The 16,026-nt window shown below is 47.7% G+C and overlaps 1 protein-coding gene across 1 annotated transcript in view; it reads right to left on the reverse strand.

Moving 5' to 3' along the window:
• The window catches only part of LOXHD1 (lipoxygenase homology PLAT domains 1), a 133,941-nt gene that overhangs the window by 36,402 nt on the left and 81,513 nt on the right, over nucleotides 1-16,026 (reverse strand). The window contains 6 exon segments of the mRNA XM_053913122.1: nucleotides 1,670-1,832; nucleotides 2,503-2,619; nucleotides 7,204-7,385; nucleotides 10,307-10,471; nucleotides 11,769-11,897; nucleotides 15,423-15,527. Coding sequence (XP_053769097.1) covers nucleotides 1,670-1,832; nucleotides 2,503-2,619; nucleotides 7,204-7,385; nucleotides 10,307-10,471; nucleotides 11,769-11,897; nucleotides 15,423-15,527 — 861 coding nt within the window.

Consider the following 16,026-nt stretch of genomic DNA (forward strand, 5'->3'; position numbering starts at 1 on the left):
AGTTAATTGTCCTCCCCTTCCCCCACCCCAATTGTTCTCTTCATCTCTTTCCAAGCTGTACATTCAGCCCTGGTTCACACCTGGGCAGGACATTTTCTAGGAGCCCTTGTCCTGGAGTGGGGTGCCATGTCACCAGGAACTGTGATTAACGGCCTTCCTGTTCCTCTCCTTCCACCCCCACCGTTCTCGCCAGTCTTTTGGGAATTAGGAAAACTGATTCAGCTTCTGGGTGTTGAGCAATGCGGCTGTGCAGTCAAATCTGGCTATTTCTGGATCCTCCCCCCTCTCTGCCCCACCCAGGCCACACAGCTCTCAGGGAAAGATGTTTCCCTAGAAACACGACCAAGCACTGAGTAGGTCTGCAACATGTTACTCATACAGAGCAGCCCAAAGGTGTGGCTGGGACAGCTCTCCAAGGTATCCTCTGGGATCCAAGTACAAAAGGGAATTATCCCCCAGAGTTAGTAACAAAGAAAATTCAGAGAAAAAGATATGAATAAGGAAAGGCACATCGTTGAGGCAACACTTGTTTCCATCTCTAAGCCGTGGCAACGCAGATTAAAGGAAATGTTAGAGCTATTTTATGTCCTCCTGGCTCCATATGGAGTCTGGAATCTTGGGTTTTACTCCAGTTTTTTCCAAGAAGGCAGTGCAACAAATATAAGCTGGATTCCAAGGTTTTGGAGTATCTCTGATCTTTTATCAAAGTTAAAATACAAAAGTATTCTTTTGTATGTCACCTGTGGTATAAAGTCTGGTTGTTTGCAGATGAATTTGACTTCGGACATAGCTGAAGCTTACTCACAGCTGACCAGCTGGGGAATAACATGGAGATGGATATGGACAGTGGCATCGCTGGTTGAAACAGCAGTGTGACTCTGTACATGTAGAGCAGGAAGAATGCATGTGTGTGCACATGTGTGTGCTCACTCACACTCACATGATGCAGAAAGAAAGGAGAAGAGAAGGCTGAGGACTGAGCCTGAAGCAACGCCACCTGGTATGAGAAAGGAAACAGCATTCAGTGGGCTAATCAGAGAAGCAGGATGAGAACCAGAACATGGTGCCACAACAGCAAAGGAGTACAGCTGGTAGTTGTACAAAGTAGTTGGCTGGTGCAAATCCTGCAGAGAAAACCACAGCAAACAGGAATGGGCAAAGTTAACTGGGCACAAGCAGAAAAGAAACCCATGACCTTGGACACTCTGAAGCTGCACCCAGCTCCTGAGGACAAATACAGAACAGCTCCAGGTACAGAGTAATGCAAGATGCTTCGGGATCCACCTTTGGTTGGAACACCTGGATCCAGCAAGAGCAGAGAGGACAAGCCCCACAGATTGTAGCTGAATATACCAAGAGAAAGGAGAGAGCCAGGACCAGGATAATCCAGGCACGGGAGGACCCATATCTGGATGCATCAACATAGTGTCGGACCAGGAAAGGATTTGAGTACAAACCTTGCAATGAGACACCTGAGACTTGGAAGAATAGCCCTACCATTTATTAGCTGTGTGAACTTTGGCAGGTCATGTAACCTCTGTGAGCCTCAGTTGTCCCCTCCATGGGTCGCAGATAATAATAGACTCTGCGTCCTGGGTGCAAAGGCTCTGCCGGGCACTGGGCAGGTGCCCTACCAGGGGGGTGATGAGGGTGATTGCACCACACTTACTGTCCAGTGGCTCCTCCACTTCCTTGTAGATTTGCCTTAAGGACCCATCTTTCATGTATTTCTCAGTGAAGATGTCAAAAGGGACCAGTTCTCGAATAGTCTTCTTGTCATCCTCCGAGGTAGCAAGCCATCGATCACAAGCAAAAGTCACAGTCTCTGTACCCTGGGGTGAAGAGGCAGGAGAAAAATTAGCCCCTAATGTGGAAAAACTTCAGTGGTTCATCAGCGGGGCAACACTCATGGGGGCCAAGGACAAGGGTCATGGAGCCCTGCCCCAGTTCTAGCAGATCAAGTCTTACTTGGACACAACCACATCAAGGGTTGGTTCTTGAAGGATGGGGTTCCTAGAGTCACATAAAAATAGACATCTGAATCCCATCCTGGAGACTCCGATTCAAAGGGTAAGGGGAGGGGGTCCATATTTTTAAATTTCTCCCAAGTCACTCATATCCACAGCCATGACTGAGAACTGCCTCTTAGGATTAGAGTTCTGTAGTTTCAGACTATTTTCCCAGTTGTTCGGGTGGATTCCTTCCTGTGGGTTGACCTTGAGTAACAGAAAGGGCATGGCTGGTCATTTACTAGTAGTGTGACCTTGGGGTGGGGAGCAGAAACATGGCTGCCCAGACCTTCTTCCTTGACCCCTAAACCAAGTTCTAAAAGATTCTGCCTGGAACCTGAGCTAGTTTCTGCACTCTGAGTGAACTGGGGGAATTTTTCTCAGAAGATTTTATCTTAACTTAATAAGGCTGCAGGTTCTTATAATGAATCTGTCTTGAATCTCTTCTGAAAGGGGCAAAAGAAACAGCAGGTCAGATCAATCAGAAACTCACATCTTTATCTGGGAGGAGCCTGCGGATTTCCACGTAGGCGCAGTGCCACCCAGGGTTTATGCCCGTGTTATCATGGCCAAGCCGGATTTTTTCAATGATTTCCCCCACGTCTTCTAACTTTGGAAAGGAGAAAACACACCAGGTGTTAGCTGACAGGTCCAAGAAAGCACAGCCTGAGCAAAAACCTGCCTCCCTGGGGCATCACCCTTGAGTCCTTTTGAACTTGTCACTTTCTCCCAGTATGTCACCATTGTACTGGGAGAAAGTGACCTCTGAAAGCCAAGCCAGCTCCCACTCTCTCCTACACACGCCACACCACACTGGTGCTTCCCTTCCACTCTCCCCACTTAAAATCAGCCTCGTCTCAGTTCAGTCACCGCAGTTCATTCAACCTCTGGGAGGCTGTCCCCTTTTTGCGGTGGAGCCCATCTCTCTGCCTTTCATTCCCCATCATCGTAGCAGCTCATTTCCTGCTTGAGACTTGGCTGTCAGAAGATGGGGTCTGATTCCACCCATGCCCTGTCTTGCCAGCCTGATCTTCTCCTTGGGCCCCTAAGAGTTTCCTCCATCTCTAGATACTCCTCTTCTATATCCCTCTAATTCCGGTCCTTTGCACTTGACATTTTCTTGCCATAGGACCTTGCACATTCTTTCCTGCCCCTCCTCTTTCCTCTTCTTTACCTAAACCAGTGTCTGCTCCACCTCATCATTCAGGTCTCAGCTCAACAATTAGTTCTGCAGGGAAGCCCCCGACCACCTCTAGAAAGTCAGATCTCTTCATGAAAAGCTCTTACAGCATCCCACAGACCACCCCTCTGCCCCAACCCAGAGCACTTCTCACAGCTGGGAGTTTGCATTTATTTGTGTGATATCTTCTCCACCACTGAAAGCTATAGGGCAGGCTCCCTAAAGCCTAGAAAACAGCCTGTGACCTAGGTACTGAATAAGTATTGACAGAAAGGATGAAAGAATGAATATTTCCTCATCTGCAAAATGGGTGTGATAAAGCCAGCCAGCTGCTCTCCCATGCAGTATTGAACGCTAACCACGATGGTGTGTATGAAGGTCCCACTGATGGCTGTTATGTGTGGCCATAGTAAGTCCCTGAAATTCAGGGGCTGTCTTCTCTCCTCTCTCCTGCCTGAAGGGCACAGGGGAGGCATCCAGTCAGGAATGGCTAATACTTCTCTTGGAGCCCTCTAAGGAAGTAGTGAGGGCAAGGTCATAAGGCAAGGTCATTCAGCCAGCTGGCACCTGCCTCCCTGGCTATCTCTTTGCCACGTTGCCACCTCAGGGCCTCCAGGAGTCTCTTGGGTCTCTTCCAGCTCTCATGTGTCATGCTGTCCTCTGAAATGGTGCTAAATATATCCTTCCACACCCTGCCTCATCCTTATGAACATCTGGGCAATAACAGGATAAGAAATAGGTGAGGAAATCTAGGCAAAGGGAAGAAAGGGCAGGGAAATACCCAGATGCCCTGGCTCGTGGTTGGTCCATGGAATTCATCATGCCTTGAGGTTTGATTCCACAGCTGTTGGGAGGGGAGTCAAGGGGGGTGCATGCAGACTTGAGTTTCCTGTCAGCCCCTCTGCGGAGCTGCCTGCCTGCCTGCTCCACCAAGTTCTCAGAGCTACAAGGAAATGGCATAGTCAGCTCTGGGCTGAATGAGGGCTCTTGGGGAGTGAGTGGCAGCTGAATGATTGAGTCATTCATCAAATGTGAAGCCTCTATAGTCCTAGACGGAAGTGACCTCCGAATGAACTGGTGTAGCCTCCGACCAGGCTTCCTCCCTCCTTACACACCCGCCCACAGCTGATGCCAAGGGGAAGCCGAGGAACCTGTCCCCACTCCCACCTCCACTCTCATCCTTCCCAATTGCAACCCTGGCTCTGCCACCCATGAGCTGACCTGAGGCAAACCATTTGACCTTCCAGGCCTCAACTTCTTCATCTATAAAATGGGGGAGACTAGTATCAGATGAAGAAAGGGGAATGGGCAGGGTAACCCACTGAGGTCACTTCTAGGTCGAAGATCGCAGACATGGCTCTTTTTATCAACTATGTCCTCCTAGGTGACTAGCATGGCCCCACACTGCCAGGGACAATGAATGAACACCAGTGCTCCGGCGGCTGCTGCCTCTGCCACCCTGCACCATGTCCCAGCTCCCCACTAGCCAACTCCTCCAGCTCCATCAGGGAAGTAGAATGCCCTGAGATCCCCTGGGAGGATTTCTGAATCATTAAACAAAGAGCGGTAATTTCAGGCAGAGGCTAATGCTGTTGACATTTTTAGGGAGGACCTTATTTTTTTCATAGCAGAGAAATACAGAGGCTATGGGTAAGATCCTTGGCTCCCAGAATCTCCACGCAAGGACACTGAGCTGCCCGGCAGAACCAGGGACTGAGGACTTGCTGTCTCCTTCTCTCCAGGGGCCTCTTTTCTTCCTCCCCATCCCATCTCTGGGGTGCGAGATATGTGGACCTCGGCTTTGACGAGCCCTAATTATCTGGCCACTCAGTCACGCGTGCTGTGCCAGGGAGGTCATGTTGACCACGACCCCTCCAGATAGCAACAAGGAGGGCTTAGGGGACCACTGGCCGTGGACGGTAGGCCCCAGGGATGACTAAGACAACATCAGAATCAGAAGGCATTCTCCCAAGAGGCGAAAGAGTTAAGCTGAGAAAGCTCTGGAACTGAATTGCTTGAGTCTAAACTCCGACTCTGATGTTCTGTAATTATGACCTGGTGAGCAAGTTACGTAACCTTCCCGTGCCCTTTCAGCTGTGAAATGGGATGATCGTACTACCCAGCTCTTGGAATGGTGATGAGGATTGATCAAGTTTATATACATCATGTGGTTAGAACAGAGCTGGCACATGGGAAGCGCTCAATAAGTATGACCTATTATTGCTTTTTTCCCATCCAATTCCTGTGCCTTAAAATGAGGCCACAGAGAGAGGGGGTGGCTCGCTCAACAGCTAGCAGCTGCTCGGAAGCCAGAACCAGAACCTGGGGCTATGGGCTCGTATCCAGTGCTCATCTTCTTACCTGAAGATCAGTCAGAAAAAAGAAATGGAGAGAAAGGAAGGCAAAGCTTGTTCATGTGCTTCCAGGCTCTCATACACCCCCAATACCCAGCTAGGTTGGAAAGAAAGAAGAAAAAAAATAGCAACAGATGACTGGCAAATTATAGCTGTCTATTTGTGAGGACTTCATTGATGAAACTCCCCGGAAGTCTTGCTGAGGTGTAATCACAGCCCAGCCACTGACGGCAGCAGGCTTGGATGACTCAGGCACCACGACATCTTGGGTGGATGAGATGTGGTTTTGTGTGAATAAATGAATCATCCTTGAATTTCCCTCGTTAAGAGATTCCACCAAGGTGGCAACCTTCTCACAAATACTGTCTGCTTCCAGAGAGGGTGGAGAGGGAGCAGGGAGTTCCCGGGACAGACACTATCCAGCGAAGAAGGAAGAAGGGGCTCTGGACTGTTTCCCATCAGAAAAATAAGGGCCACATCTCCAAAGGCCCCCACTACCCAGAGAGTCCAGGCTTCTGAGACTCCCAGCTCTTTTCCCTAAGAGCTGTCCCTTTAAATCCTGCTTCATCTGCTCCTCTACCCTAGTCACGTCACTCTCTTCCTCTGCCCTCTGGCCAAACCTCTAACCTCATGCTGTGCTTATTTTCACCTGTGGTCCTTGGCCATCATGCTCCCCTGGCTTGGAATGCCTCTCTCCCTTTTCCTGCTGACACCCACTTTCATGTCCAGCTCAAAGCCACCATGTCCAGGGAGCCTCTCCCTTCTCTGCACACCCACAGCAGGCTCAGTCAGCCCCACCATGTGCCCTCATCCCCATAAGATAGTCTCCTGCAGGGGCAAAGAGCACATATTCCAAGACAGTCCCCTGGGTGGAACCCTGCTTCCTCTGTGCCCTGGTTGTGCGATTTTATGTAAGCTCCTGAACTCTGTGTGCCCCAGTGAGTGAGTTAACGTAGGTAAAGCCCTATGACCGTGCCTTCTTACCACAGGACCAATTATTATGATGATCACCTGACTTTCTCATTAGGTCTGTGTGGCAGTCAGGGCTTCCCCAGCTGGACTGCAAAACCCTCACAGGCACAGTGTGTGTCCTCCCATTTTCTTGTCTCTCCCACCCAAGCTAACACACAGTGGGTGCACAAAGGAGGCACTCAGCTGACATGTACAGGATTCCAAGTTGCTTAGACCTACGTCCATAGCAGACATCGACCCAACAGAGCCCTGAGAAGCATGTGGACTGTCCTGTATCAGGTCGTTCAGACATAGCTTGGTGGATGAGTAGGGGCCACCAAGGTATGTGAGGAGTGAGTCTGGACGCCAGGCTCTCCCCATGGATACACATCTGTCGTTGGTAGCACTGAGGTGGCCCCAGTGGATTGGGAATTGGCCTTGAGTTTCCCCAGGCTCAAACCACTCCTTAGGGTATTTGATCCTGACATTAATTCTGGAGGGACAGAGCGAGGCTCACCATCCTCCTGGCTTCTCAGAGGTGCTGAGGCTCAGAGAGGCTGACAACTGCCCACCTTCCTCACTAACAGCAGCCCATCAAGGTGAGAGATGCATCTGTCTCTGGATGCAGGGCTCTGTCTCCTCACTGGTCTTCTGGGCCCACCTCACCCTCCAAGTCCCGGCTCCCTGGCAGCCTGCTGAGCCCACGTACCTCCATAATGAAGCGGGAGGCAGACTTCCTCTCAAAGTACAGTTTCTGCTCCCTCTTGTTGGTGCACAGGTATTTCTGCTTGGTGCACAGGCCGTCGCAGCCATAGATGACGATGAAGATGTTGGCATCTGTCCCAGCGGCAAAGACATCGCTGGTGTAAAGGGTAATCTCGTAAGGGACAACTGGAGGTAGGGGACAGAGGGAAAATCAGAGAGGATGTGAGAATAGAAAACAAGCATGGGCAAGGTCAAGTTCTCCACTAGCGCCAGAGCCCCAGACACCTTCCCCAGGAGCTGCAGCTGCCTTGGGTCCCAGACTTTCACGTGGTTACCTCACATAATGAGGTAAAATTGTTTTGTGACATTTCAATTTGTTGCATTTTCATATAAATGTGTATACTTACTATGGATCACAATAAAAAAATTGAAAATGCAGAGAGCAGTTCAAGAGGAAATTTACCCTATCCTGTGATTCTGACCCTTGATAGAGTCACTTCAGAAGTCACCTTCTCACGGGGTGGCCACAACTTTCTCCAGAGGAATTTGCTCTTCATTTATTATCAGAGTGACCTTACTGTAGAACTGTAGTGATAGTATTTGTAATAATAGTAGCTACCATTCACTGGGTGCTTGCTGTGTGCCGGCCTCCATACTAAGTGTTCTACATTCCTTATCTCATTTCACCTTCATGGTGACCCTGTGGAGTTGGCGTTGCTGCAGTCAGTTTTACAAAAGAGAAAACCAAGGCTCAGAAAGGGGAAGTGACTATCCCCAGTCATCCTGTGGCTGGTCATTGCTGGCACTTGAACTTGAACTCAGGCATGTCTGACCGCAAATCCTGTGGGGCCAACCTCTGTGTGTGCTGTTGTCTTGAACTGAAGGTGAGCACAAGCCACAGGGAGGGGCGGCCTAGGCAGGTGACAGCTGGTCCCACGAGGGCCCAGGGCCCAAACAGGGCTCTCGCCAGTGGGTTAAGTGGAAACACAGTGTGACTCTTCCAGCCTCTCAGATAACGCCAGAGGTGCCCTCTCTGCCGCACAAAGTCCCTTCTTCTCAGGTTTCTTGAGCTTCTCCATGGCCTACTGTCAGTGAGGCCTTGAGCAGAGAATCTGGCAATGGATTTGAGCTTTCCTGAGAATAGCTGGCAGTGGAAGAAGCCCTGGAAATGTCTGGGCCTATTGCCCTTGGCCTGGGCTCCAATTTGCTTCCTGGTTTCTAGTTCTGTCTCTGCCATTGAATTACTGTGTGTCCTTGGACACGTGGCTGTACTTCTCTGGGCCTCCACTTCCTTGCCTATAAAATGAAGGGGTTTACTTAGACCTGTGGTTTTTAGTTTCTTTAACTGCAGAATTCTTATAAATACATTTATCAAGAATGTTCAGGAAAAAAACCTTGACTTTTTTTAGACCTGAGGTGCTACTCTGGATGGCATGAATTGGGGACGGGGTGGGCTGTCCCTCCTCAGCCCTTCTCCTCCTCCCACCAGCTGCCCTCAGACACCCATTTCAATTGCCTGGGATCCTCAGAACATAGGCTGAAGACTAAGGTTCCTCCCAGCCCTGACATGGCATGACGTTTAGGGCTCTTTGCTGTGTCCCACCTCCTCCATGAAGCCTCTAAGTTCAGACCTCAAAACAGCCCCGTTCCTAGTTTATATGCTTCTGCTGTGTGGTTTCACCTGTACTGGGCAGCCCTGATAAACTACCTTGAGTCCTTCTAGGCCCCTGATGATGACGGCTGGGCCCTGTGACCCGCTGTCCCTGCAGCTCCCCAGCCCCTGGAGTTCCTGGGCTTTGGGCCCCCCAGCACATTCACCTACCAGGGAAACAGGTTCTGAGTGGCAGAGCCCTCTTCTCTGTCCTCTCTCCAGAGGAGGACTAAACTTTGAAGGTGCCTCCATAGCTCATCAGTCTGAAAGTCACATTTTTCCTGCCTTGCTTTTTTTTTTTTTTTACTTTTTGACAAATGTGAATGTAAGACAAAGGGCAGATGGATTAGTTTTAATATTAGGTTGTAACTGCTGAATATATTCAAGGTCAGGTCATACAAATTCTTTTTTATTTTATATTTTCTGTGAAGAGCAAGGCCTGACCTAGGGCACAAAGGGAGAAATGAGTACCTCTGGCCTGCAGGTTCCCACCCAATACCGCCACCTGGGTCTGTCAGGTCAGTGTGTGTTTCTGTGACTGCAGGCGAATCCTGGGGACAGAGGCTGGAACTAGAATTTGATTTGTATATGCAGGGGCTTCACTGGAAGAAAATGTCACTTTATTTTATGCTTTGAACCAAAGAAAAGTATTTGGATGATCTGGTCATGGCCAGTTTAATTGCTGTAGGCCAAATATATATATATATCTTGTTCATCACTGATTTATACTAAGGGTGAGTTGTTTGGGGAAACTATTTTGATATAGCTAATTGTTTGGTTAAAAAGAAACTGTACTCTCTGGGTTTAGTTCAGATTTTAGCATATTCAACAGATTTGAGCTCGGTTTGAGTCCCAGTACCTAGTATTTACCTGTATGTATAGAAACGTTTAATACATACTTTCTGATGATGATAGTGGAAGGGATAGTGGAAAGTGTCAAAAACATCACCCAGTTACTCCCCTTCCTCTTTTCCTTTAGCTGGAAAAAGGAATTAAGTTTACCTTCTTTTCCATTTGTCCCCCACTCAGGATAAAATCTTATGGTGGGGATTTCTCTGGCATGTTAACCACTGGAATGGGGACAGGTGATGGTGCTGATAATGGTACCTCACAGTGAGACCTGCATCTTTCTTCTTTTTGGGTCTTACAACCACTCTGCTTTAATATGTCTGTCTTACAGATGAGGAAACTGAGCCCCAGAGAGGCCAGGCTCTCAGCCTGTGGTTACCAGCTAGTATGGGGTGAAGTTTGGAATAAGTTCCATATTTTCTTTCCTGTGGCCAGGGCTCAGCCCACAGCCTGCACAGGGCACAGGAAATTTAGAAAAGGAGCTATAGACCCAAGGCTCCAAGGGGGACCTGGCCCAGAGTAGACACTGGAGGAGGGATCGTAGCTGAGTTGTGGTGGCGGGTAATGGGATCTGGAAACAGTGCCAGCCTGGTTGTATGGCTCCTACATGGTGTGTACAGCCTCGTCTGAAGCTCCGCATGGAAGAGGTCCCTGACGATGGCCCCGTCGTCTTCATTCTTGGCTAGCCAGCGGCCACAGGGGAACGTCATGCACTTTCCAAGAGATGGGGCGTCCACCTCTATCCAGTCTACGAACCAGCCTGGAGCCTTTCCTGGAGGGAGAGGAGACACAGAACCCATCAAGGACTTCTACAGGGTGGCTTCCTATGGGTAACCTCAGGGACTTCGAGCATCCTCCCCTGCTCAACAGCTCATGCCCACAGCTCCACGATGAACGTGTCTTCCCTTTGCTTGCAGCATTGCTAAAATGATTCCTGGGAAAACACGTACCCATGGACACCAAAGGGCATGAGAGAAGGGCAGTCTGAGGGGATGGAAGCAAGGACACAGTCCAGGGTGGGGAGCCCAGAGATGCCAAAGAGAGACTGTTAACAAGGACTTCATAGTTTCACCCTGCAGGATGACACTCCCAGCTCCCTGGCCTCAGTTTGTGATTCATGAACGGAAGGGAAATCAGGGAAGAATTGATGTTTCTTCCTGGGAATATCAGGAGTGCCCAAGCTTAAAAAGACACTGGAAGCCAAGCAGAGAACCCCATTTACTCAGTCCCAGGCACTGGGAGGAGGGCTTTCTTCTGTCAGCTTAGAATACAATGTTTGAAGACCAAACCAATGAGCCCAATTTTACGAGGAAAAGGAAACTTGGGCACATCCTTTGGCAGTAGGGTCAGTGGGCTCTAGAAAGGATTGGCTAGATCAGTGGGTCTCAAAATGGGGTCCCCAGACCAGCAGCCTCAGCATCACTTGTAAGAAATAAAAACTCTTGGGTCCCACCCAGACCAGTCAAAGACTCTGGGGATGGGACCTAGAGACCTGCATTTTAAGTTCCCCAGGTGGTTCTGATACACATTCAGGTTTGAGAACCACTGAGCTAGATCAGGGATTCTCAAATCTGACTGCACAAAAAAATTACTGGGGGTGGGGGTTTAAGGAAAAATTTGTTTAAAAGATTTTATTTATTTATGTTTAGAGAAAGGGGAAGGGAGGGAGAAAGAGAAGGAGGCAAACATCGATGTGCAAGAGAAACTGATTGGTTGCTTCTTGTATGTCCCCAAATGGGGACCCGGCCTACAACCCAGGCATGTGCCCTGACTGGGAATCCAACTGGTGACATTTTGCTTTGTGGGATGACACTCAACCAACTGAGCCACACCAGTCAGGACTAAGGAAAGCTTTTAAAACCACCAGTGCCCAAGTCCTGTCCCAGATAATTAGATCATAATCTCCAAGTGCAGCTAGGGCTCCTCTGGACTGAAGGGATCTAGGAAGTTATGTCATTATGGAAGGCAGATGACATCCAAGTTTCCCCAGATTCATTCCCAGACACTCCATGGGACCTGTCTGTGGTCTTTAAGTCTTTAGCAGGGAACAGAGGGGAGGGAAGCCGGACCTGTGTTGTCATGGCCGATCCTGACTTTCCACAGATCTCCCAGGCCCATCGCCTCCACGGTGAAGATGTCGATGCTGTCCCTCTCAAACTTGTCGCTGTTGACCTTGGAGGATTTCAGGAGGCTCACTCCTGCCGACCAAAAGACCTCAACATGACTGGCTGGCCCTGAGAACTTTCAAGCCTAGTCTGCCCACCTCTTTTAGTCTTTCCTCATAATGACCAAATTTTGAATTTTTATCAATTTTAGACTGTGCAATTCCCATCCACTGGGCACCTTTGGCATATTTTATTATGGGATGTGTCTCTTTATTGAGCTCTGCCATAACCCTTGGAGGTATGTATGTTTACTTCCAGTTTGTATCTGAAGAAAAGGAGACACACCAAGAGGCTAAGTGCCTTATCCAAGATCATCCAGGAGAAGGTCGTGGGGCCCTAAGTCAATGTCTGCTCTCCTTTCATAACCCTCACGTTTCTACATGTGGGGAGAGTGCCCATGACAAAGCCACCCTCCCCATGCTCCCTGGGACTCCCTTGAAGGATGGGGCATGTGGGGATTCTCTGGAAACTCTTTTCTGGACAACAGAGGACAGACAACTTCCAATGCCCCCCACCAGCCATCTCACATAGGCAGTCTGTCCTGGGACCTTGGCTATGGCATCAGTCTGAGATTTGAGATGGTCTCAATGCCATTTCCATCACCTCTTGTCTCAGTATGCACTACATTGTCTTCAAGTTTCCTTACCCTGTAAGTTCTATCTCTGAGCCCACCCCAAGGAGAAAGTCTTCTGAACTCAGGGCAGTGCACAAAAATCAGACAGACCTTGGTTCAATGCCTGGCTTTGCCAGTGAACATCTGGGTGGCCTTGAGCAAATTACTCAATTCTCTGAGACTTGCTTTCTTCAAGTGTCAAAAGGGGTGGTCTTGGTGCCTTCCCATAGAGTCATTGTGAGGACTTAATAAGATGATAACTACTGAACACTCAAGAATGGTCCTGACATGTAGAAATCCCTTGGCAAATAAAAGCAGTTGTTAGAGATCCTCGATTCCAAGGCCCATGGTTCTGGGTCTATCACAATGATATACATTTATAAGTTATGACCTAATTCATTCATTATACATTACCTAACCCATTAAATAATAAAAATGAGTATTTATGAGCATCATTTTGTCTCAAATGGTAAATCCACAACTCTATGAGACACATCCTAGTTTAATCTCCATTTTACAAATGGGGAAAGCTAAGGCACAGAGGGGTTAAGAAACTTTTCTAAGGTCACAGAGATAGTAAGTGGCATAGCAGAATGTAAATCAATCAGTCAAGCTTGAGTTCACACTCTACCACCACACCATTGTAGTAGAATATGAGCCCCCTGAGAGCATAGATAGGTCCCTTCATTATTCAGTGATGCTTGGCACAAGACTCTGGATCCACAGGGTTTTAAGCAAATACCTGATGATTACCTGAGGGACTGTCTCTGAACTCACACACAATGGCTGGACAGCTAGCCCAACTGGATGGCTGACCCTAGCACTAAATGTCACCTTGCACCTAGCACCTTGTCTGAGTACCTGGGCAGAGTCCCCCCACCACCGAATGACTCTAAATTCCCTACGCATCTCATATTGAGAGTAGCCTGGACCCCACTGGCTTTCCTTATTGGGGTGGAGTTAGAGTTAGGGTCACCTCTACCATTAGAACAGAAGAAGAAAGCTGGCAGAAGTCATGGGGAAGAGACCACTCACTGTTTGGAGTGGGGAGCCCCTTTGTTATGCTTTTAAAAGGCAAATAGAGTGATGTCTCCAAGAAGGACATGGGAAATGGTAAAAAATTTAAGAAAGATGTGGAAAAAGATGGACCATAGGATCCATCACCATTACCTGGACAAGGACACCAGAAGAAAGAGGACTTCATGCACCTAGGGCCATAGAGGCAGCAAGAAGATGGCCGAGAGGGCGGATTCGCTGGCCCTGCAGTGCGGCAGGACTGCCTTAGGAAGGTTTAGGAAGAATTTCCAAAGAAAACAACACTCACATCCTGAGGACCCAAAGTCACCTCACACAGACTTATAATAAAAAAAGAACTGAGGGTAGGGGGGAGGGAAGGGGAGAAAAGGCATACAACTGTAATTGAATAACAATAAAAAATAAAAAAATAAGAAAAAAAAAAGAACTGCCTTCCTCTGATGAGGCTGGTTGTGTGCAATCTGTCACGAGTCAGAGTCATGGAAGAATATACAATGGGAAAAGGACAGTCTATTCGACAAATGGTGCTGGGAAAACAGAATATTCACACATAAAAGAATTCATTTGGATCCTTATTTTACACCATACAAAAAAGTCAATTCAAAATGGATTAAAGACACAAACATAAGCCCTGAAACTAACTGTAACACTCTAACAGGAAAACATAGAGCAAAAGCTTCATGACACTGGCCTTGGCAATGATTTCATGGGTATGACACCAAAAACCCAGACAACAAAAACTAAAGTAAACAAGTAGAACTACATCAGACTAAAAAGTTTCTGTACAGCAAAAGAAACCACTGACAGAGCGAAAAGGCAACCTATAGAATGGGAGAATATATTTGTAAGCCATACGTCAGATAAGGGGCAAATCTCCAAAATATATAAGAAACCCCTACAATTTAATAGCAAAAAACTAATAACGCAATTTTTGTAAATGGGCTAAGGACTTAAACAGACAATTCTCCAAAAAAGACACACATGGTCAACAGTATATGAAAAAGTGCTCATTGTCACTAACCATCAGGGAAAAGCAAATCAAAACCAGTGAGATCACACCTCACGTTCGTCAGGACGGTCGCTAATAAAACAAAGACAATGTGTTGGTGAGGATGCGGAGAAATGGGAACCTTTGCACACAACTGGCGGGAATGCAAAGGTACAGTTGCTATGGAACATAGCATGAAAGTTCCTCAAAAAATTAAAAATAGAAAATCCAGCAATCCCTCTTCTGGGTCTAGATCCAAAAGAATTGAAACCAGGATCTTGAAAAGATATTAGCACTCCCATTGTTTATTACAGTACTGTTCACAGCAGCTAAGATGTGGGAAAAAACCTAAATGTCCACTGAGAGATGAGTGGATAAAGGAAATGTGGTATACACACACAATGGAATACGATCCAGCCTTTTAAAAGGACATTCTGCAGTATGTGACAACATAGACGGTCTTTAAGGGCATTGCATTAAGTAAGTCAGACACGGAAAATAAATACGACATAATTGCACCTCTATGAGGTATCCCAAGTAGTCAAATTCATAAAATCAAGGACTGGAATGGTGTTTACCAGGAGCTGGGGAGTAGGGGTGGGGGATGAAGAAGTATTAATCAACAGGCATCAAGTTTCAGTTCAGCAAGATCAATAAGCTCTAGAGATCTGCCGTACAACACACACCTATAGCCGGCAATGTTTTGAGCATACACGCTTTGAGAGGATAGATCTCATGTTAAGTGCTCGTCCCGTGATAAAATAAAATAAAACAAAACGATCAAAGGGAATTGTTAAAATGATTTTTTTAAGGAGAGAGACAGACAGACAGCCAACCAGGATTTCCTTGGAACATTCTGCAGAGTCTTCCAGGCTCCCTGGGGACAATATGGGTGAACATCAGGCCTGCATTGTTTTCTTACCAGTGTCGTCTTCTGTGCCAAAGAGCGTTATGAAGACATTGGCATCTGTACCCGCATTCTTCTTGTCTCCAGTCTTTATGGTCACCGAGAATGTGGTCGATTTATCTGCAAGAGAAGAGTGTGGAGAAGTGAGTGGTAGATTCTCCTCCCATGAAGGAAGAAGAGAGAAAACGTACTAAGTATATGTCTACGTCCATGTTGACCATTTCTATGAATCGCTTTACAGGATATATTGCTTTGCAGTTGCCTTTAGCCTAGACACTTCCTGAAGGCAGAGATGAGGTCTCCCCCACCTCCAACTCACACAGGAGGTCCTCAACCAGTACACTTGCAGGATGCTTAGGGGAGAGTTAGGGGGACTGGGAGGGTCAGGGGCTCATCGCCCAAGAACGCTAGTTTGATTCCTCCAGCTTTGGAAGACTTTTAGGGATTTGTGTTTCAAGGAAGGGAGCACAGGCATCATAGAACTCTGGAAAGTTCACTCTTTCTTTTGACAAAAATGTGCTGAGAGCCTCTTATGTGTCTGGAAGGGAGAATACAAGGCTAAGTCAGAACCAACTACAATCTATTCTATTCTATGCTATTCTATTCTATTCTATTCTAT

The sequence above is a fragment of the Desmodus rotundus genome, chromosome 10 (genome assembly GCF_022682495.2).
Source record: "Desmodus rotundus isolate HL8 chromosome 10, HLdesRot8A.1, whole genome shotgun sequence".
Lineage (NCBI taxonomy): Eukaryota > Metazoa > Chordata > Mammalia > Chiroptera > Phyllostomidae > Desmodus > Desmodus rotundus.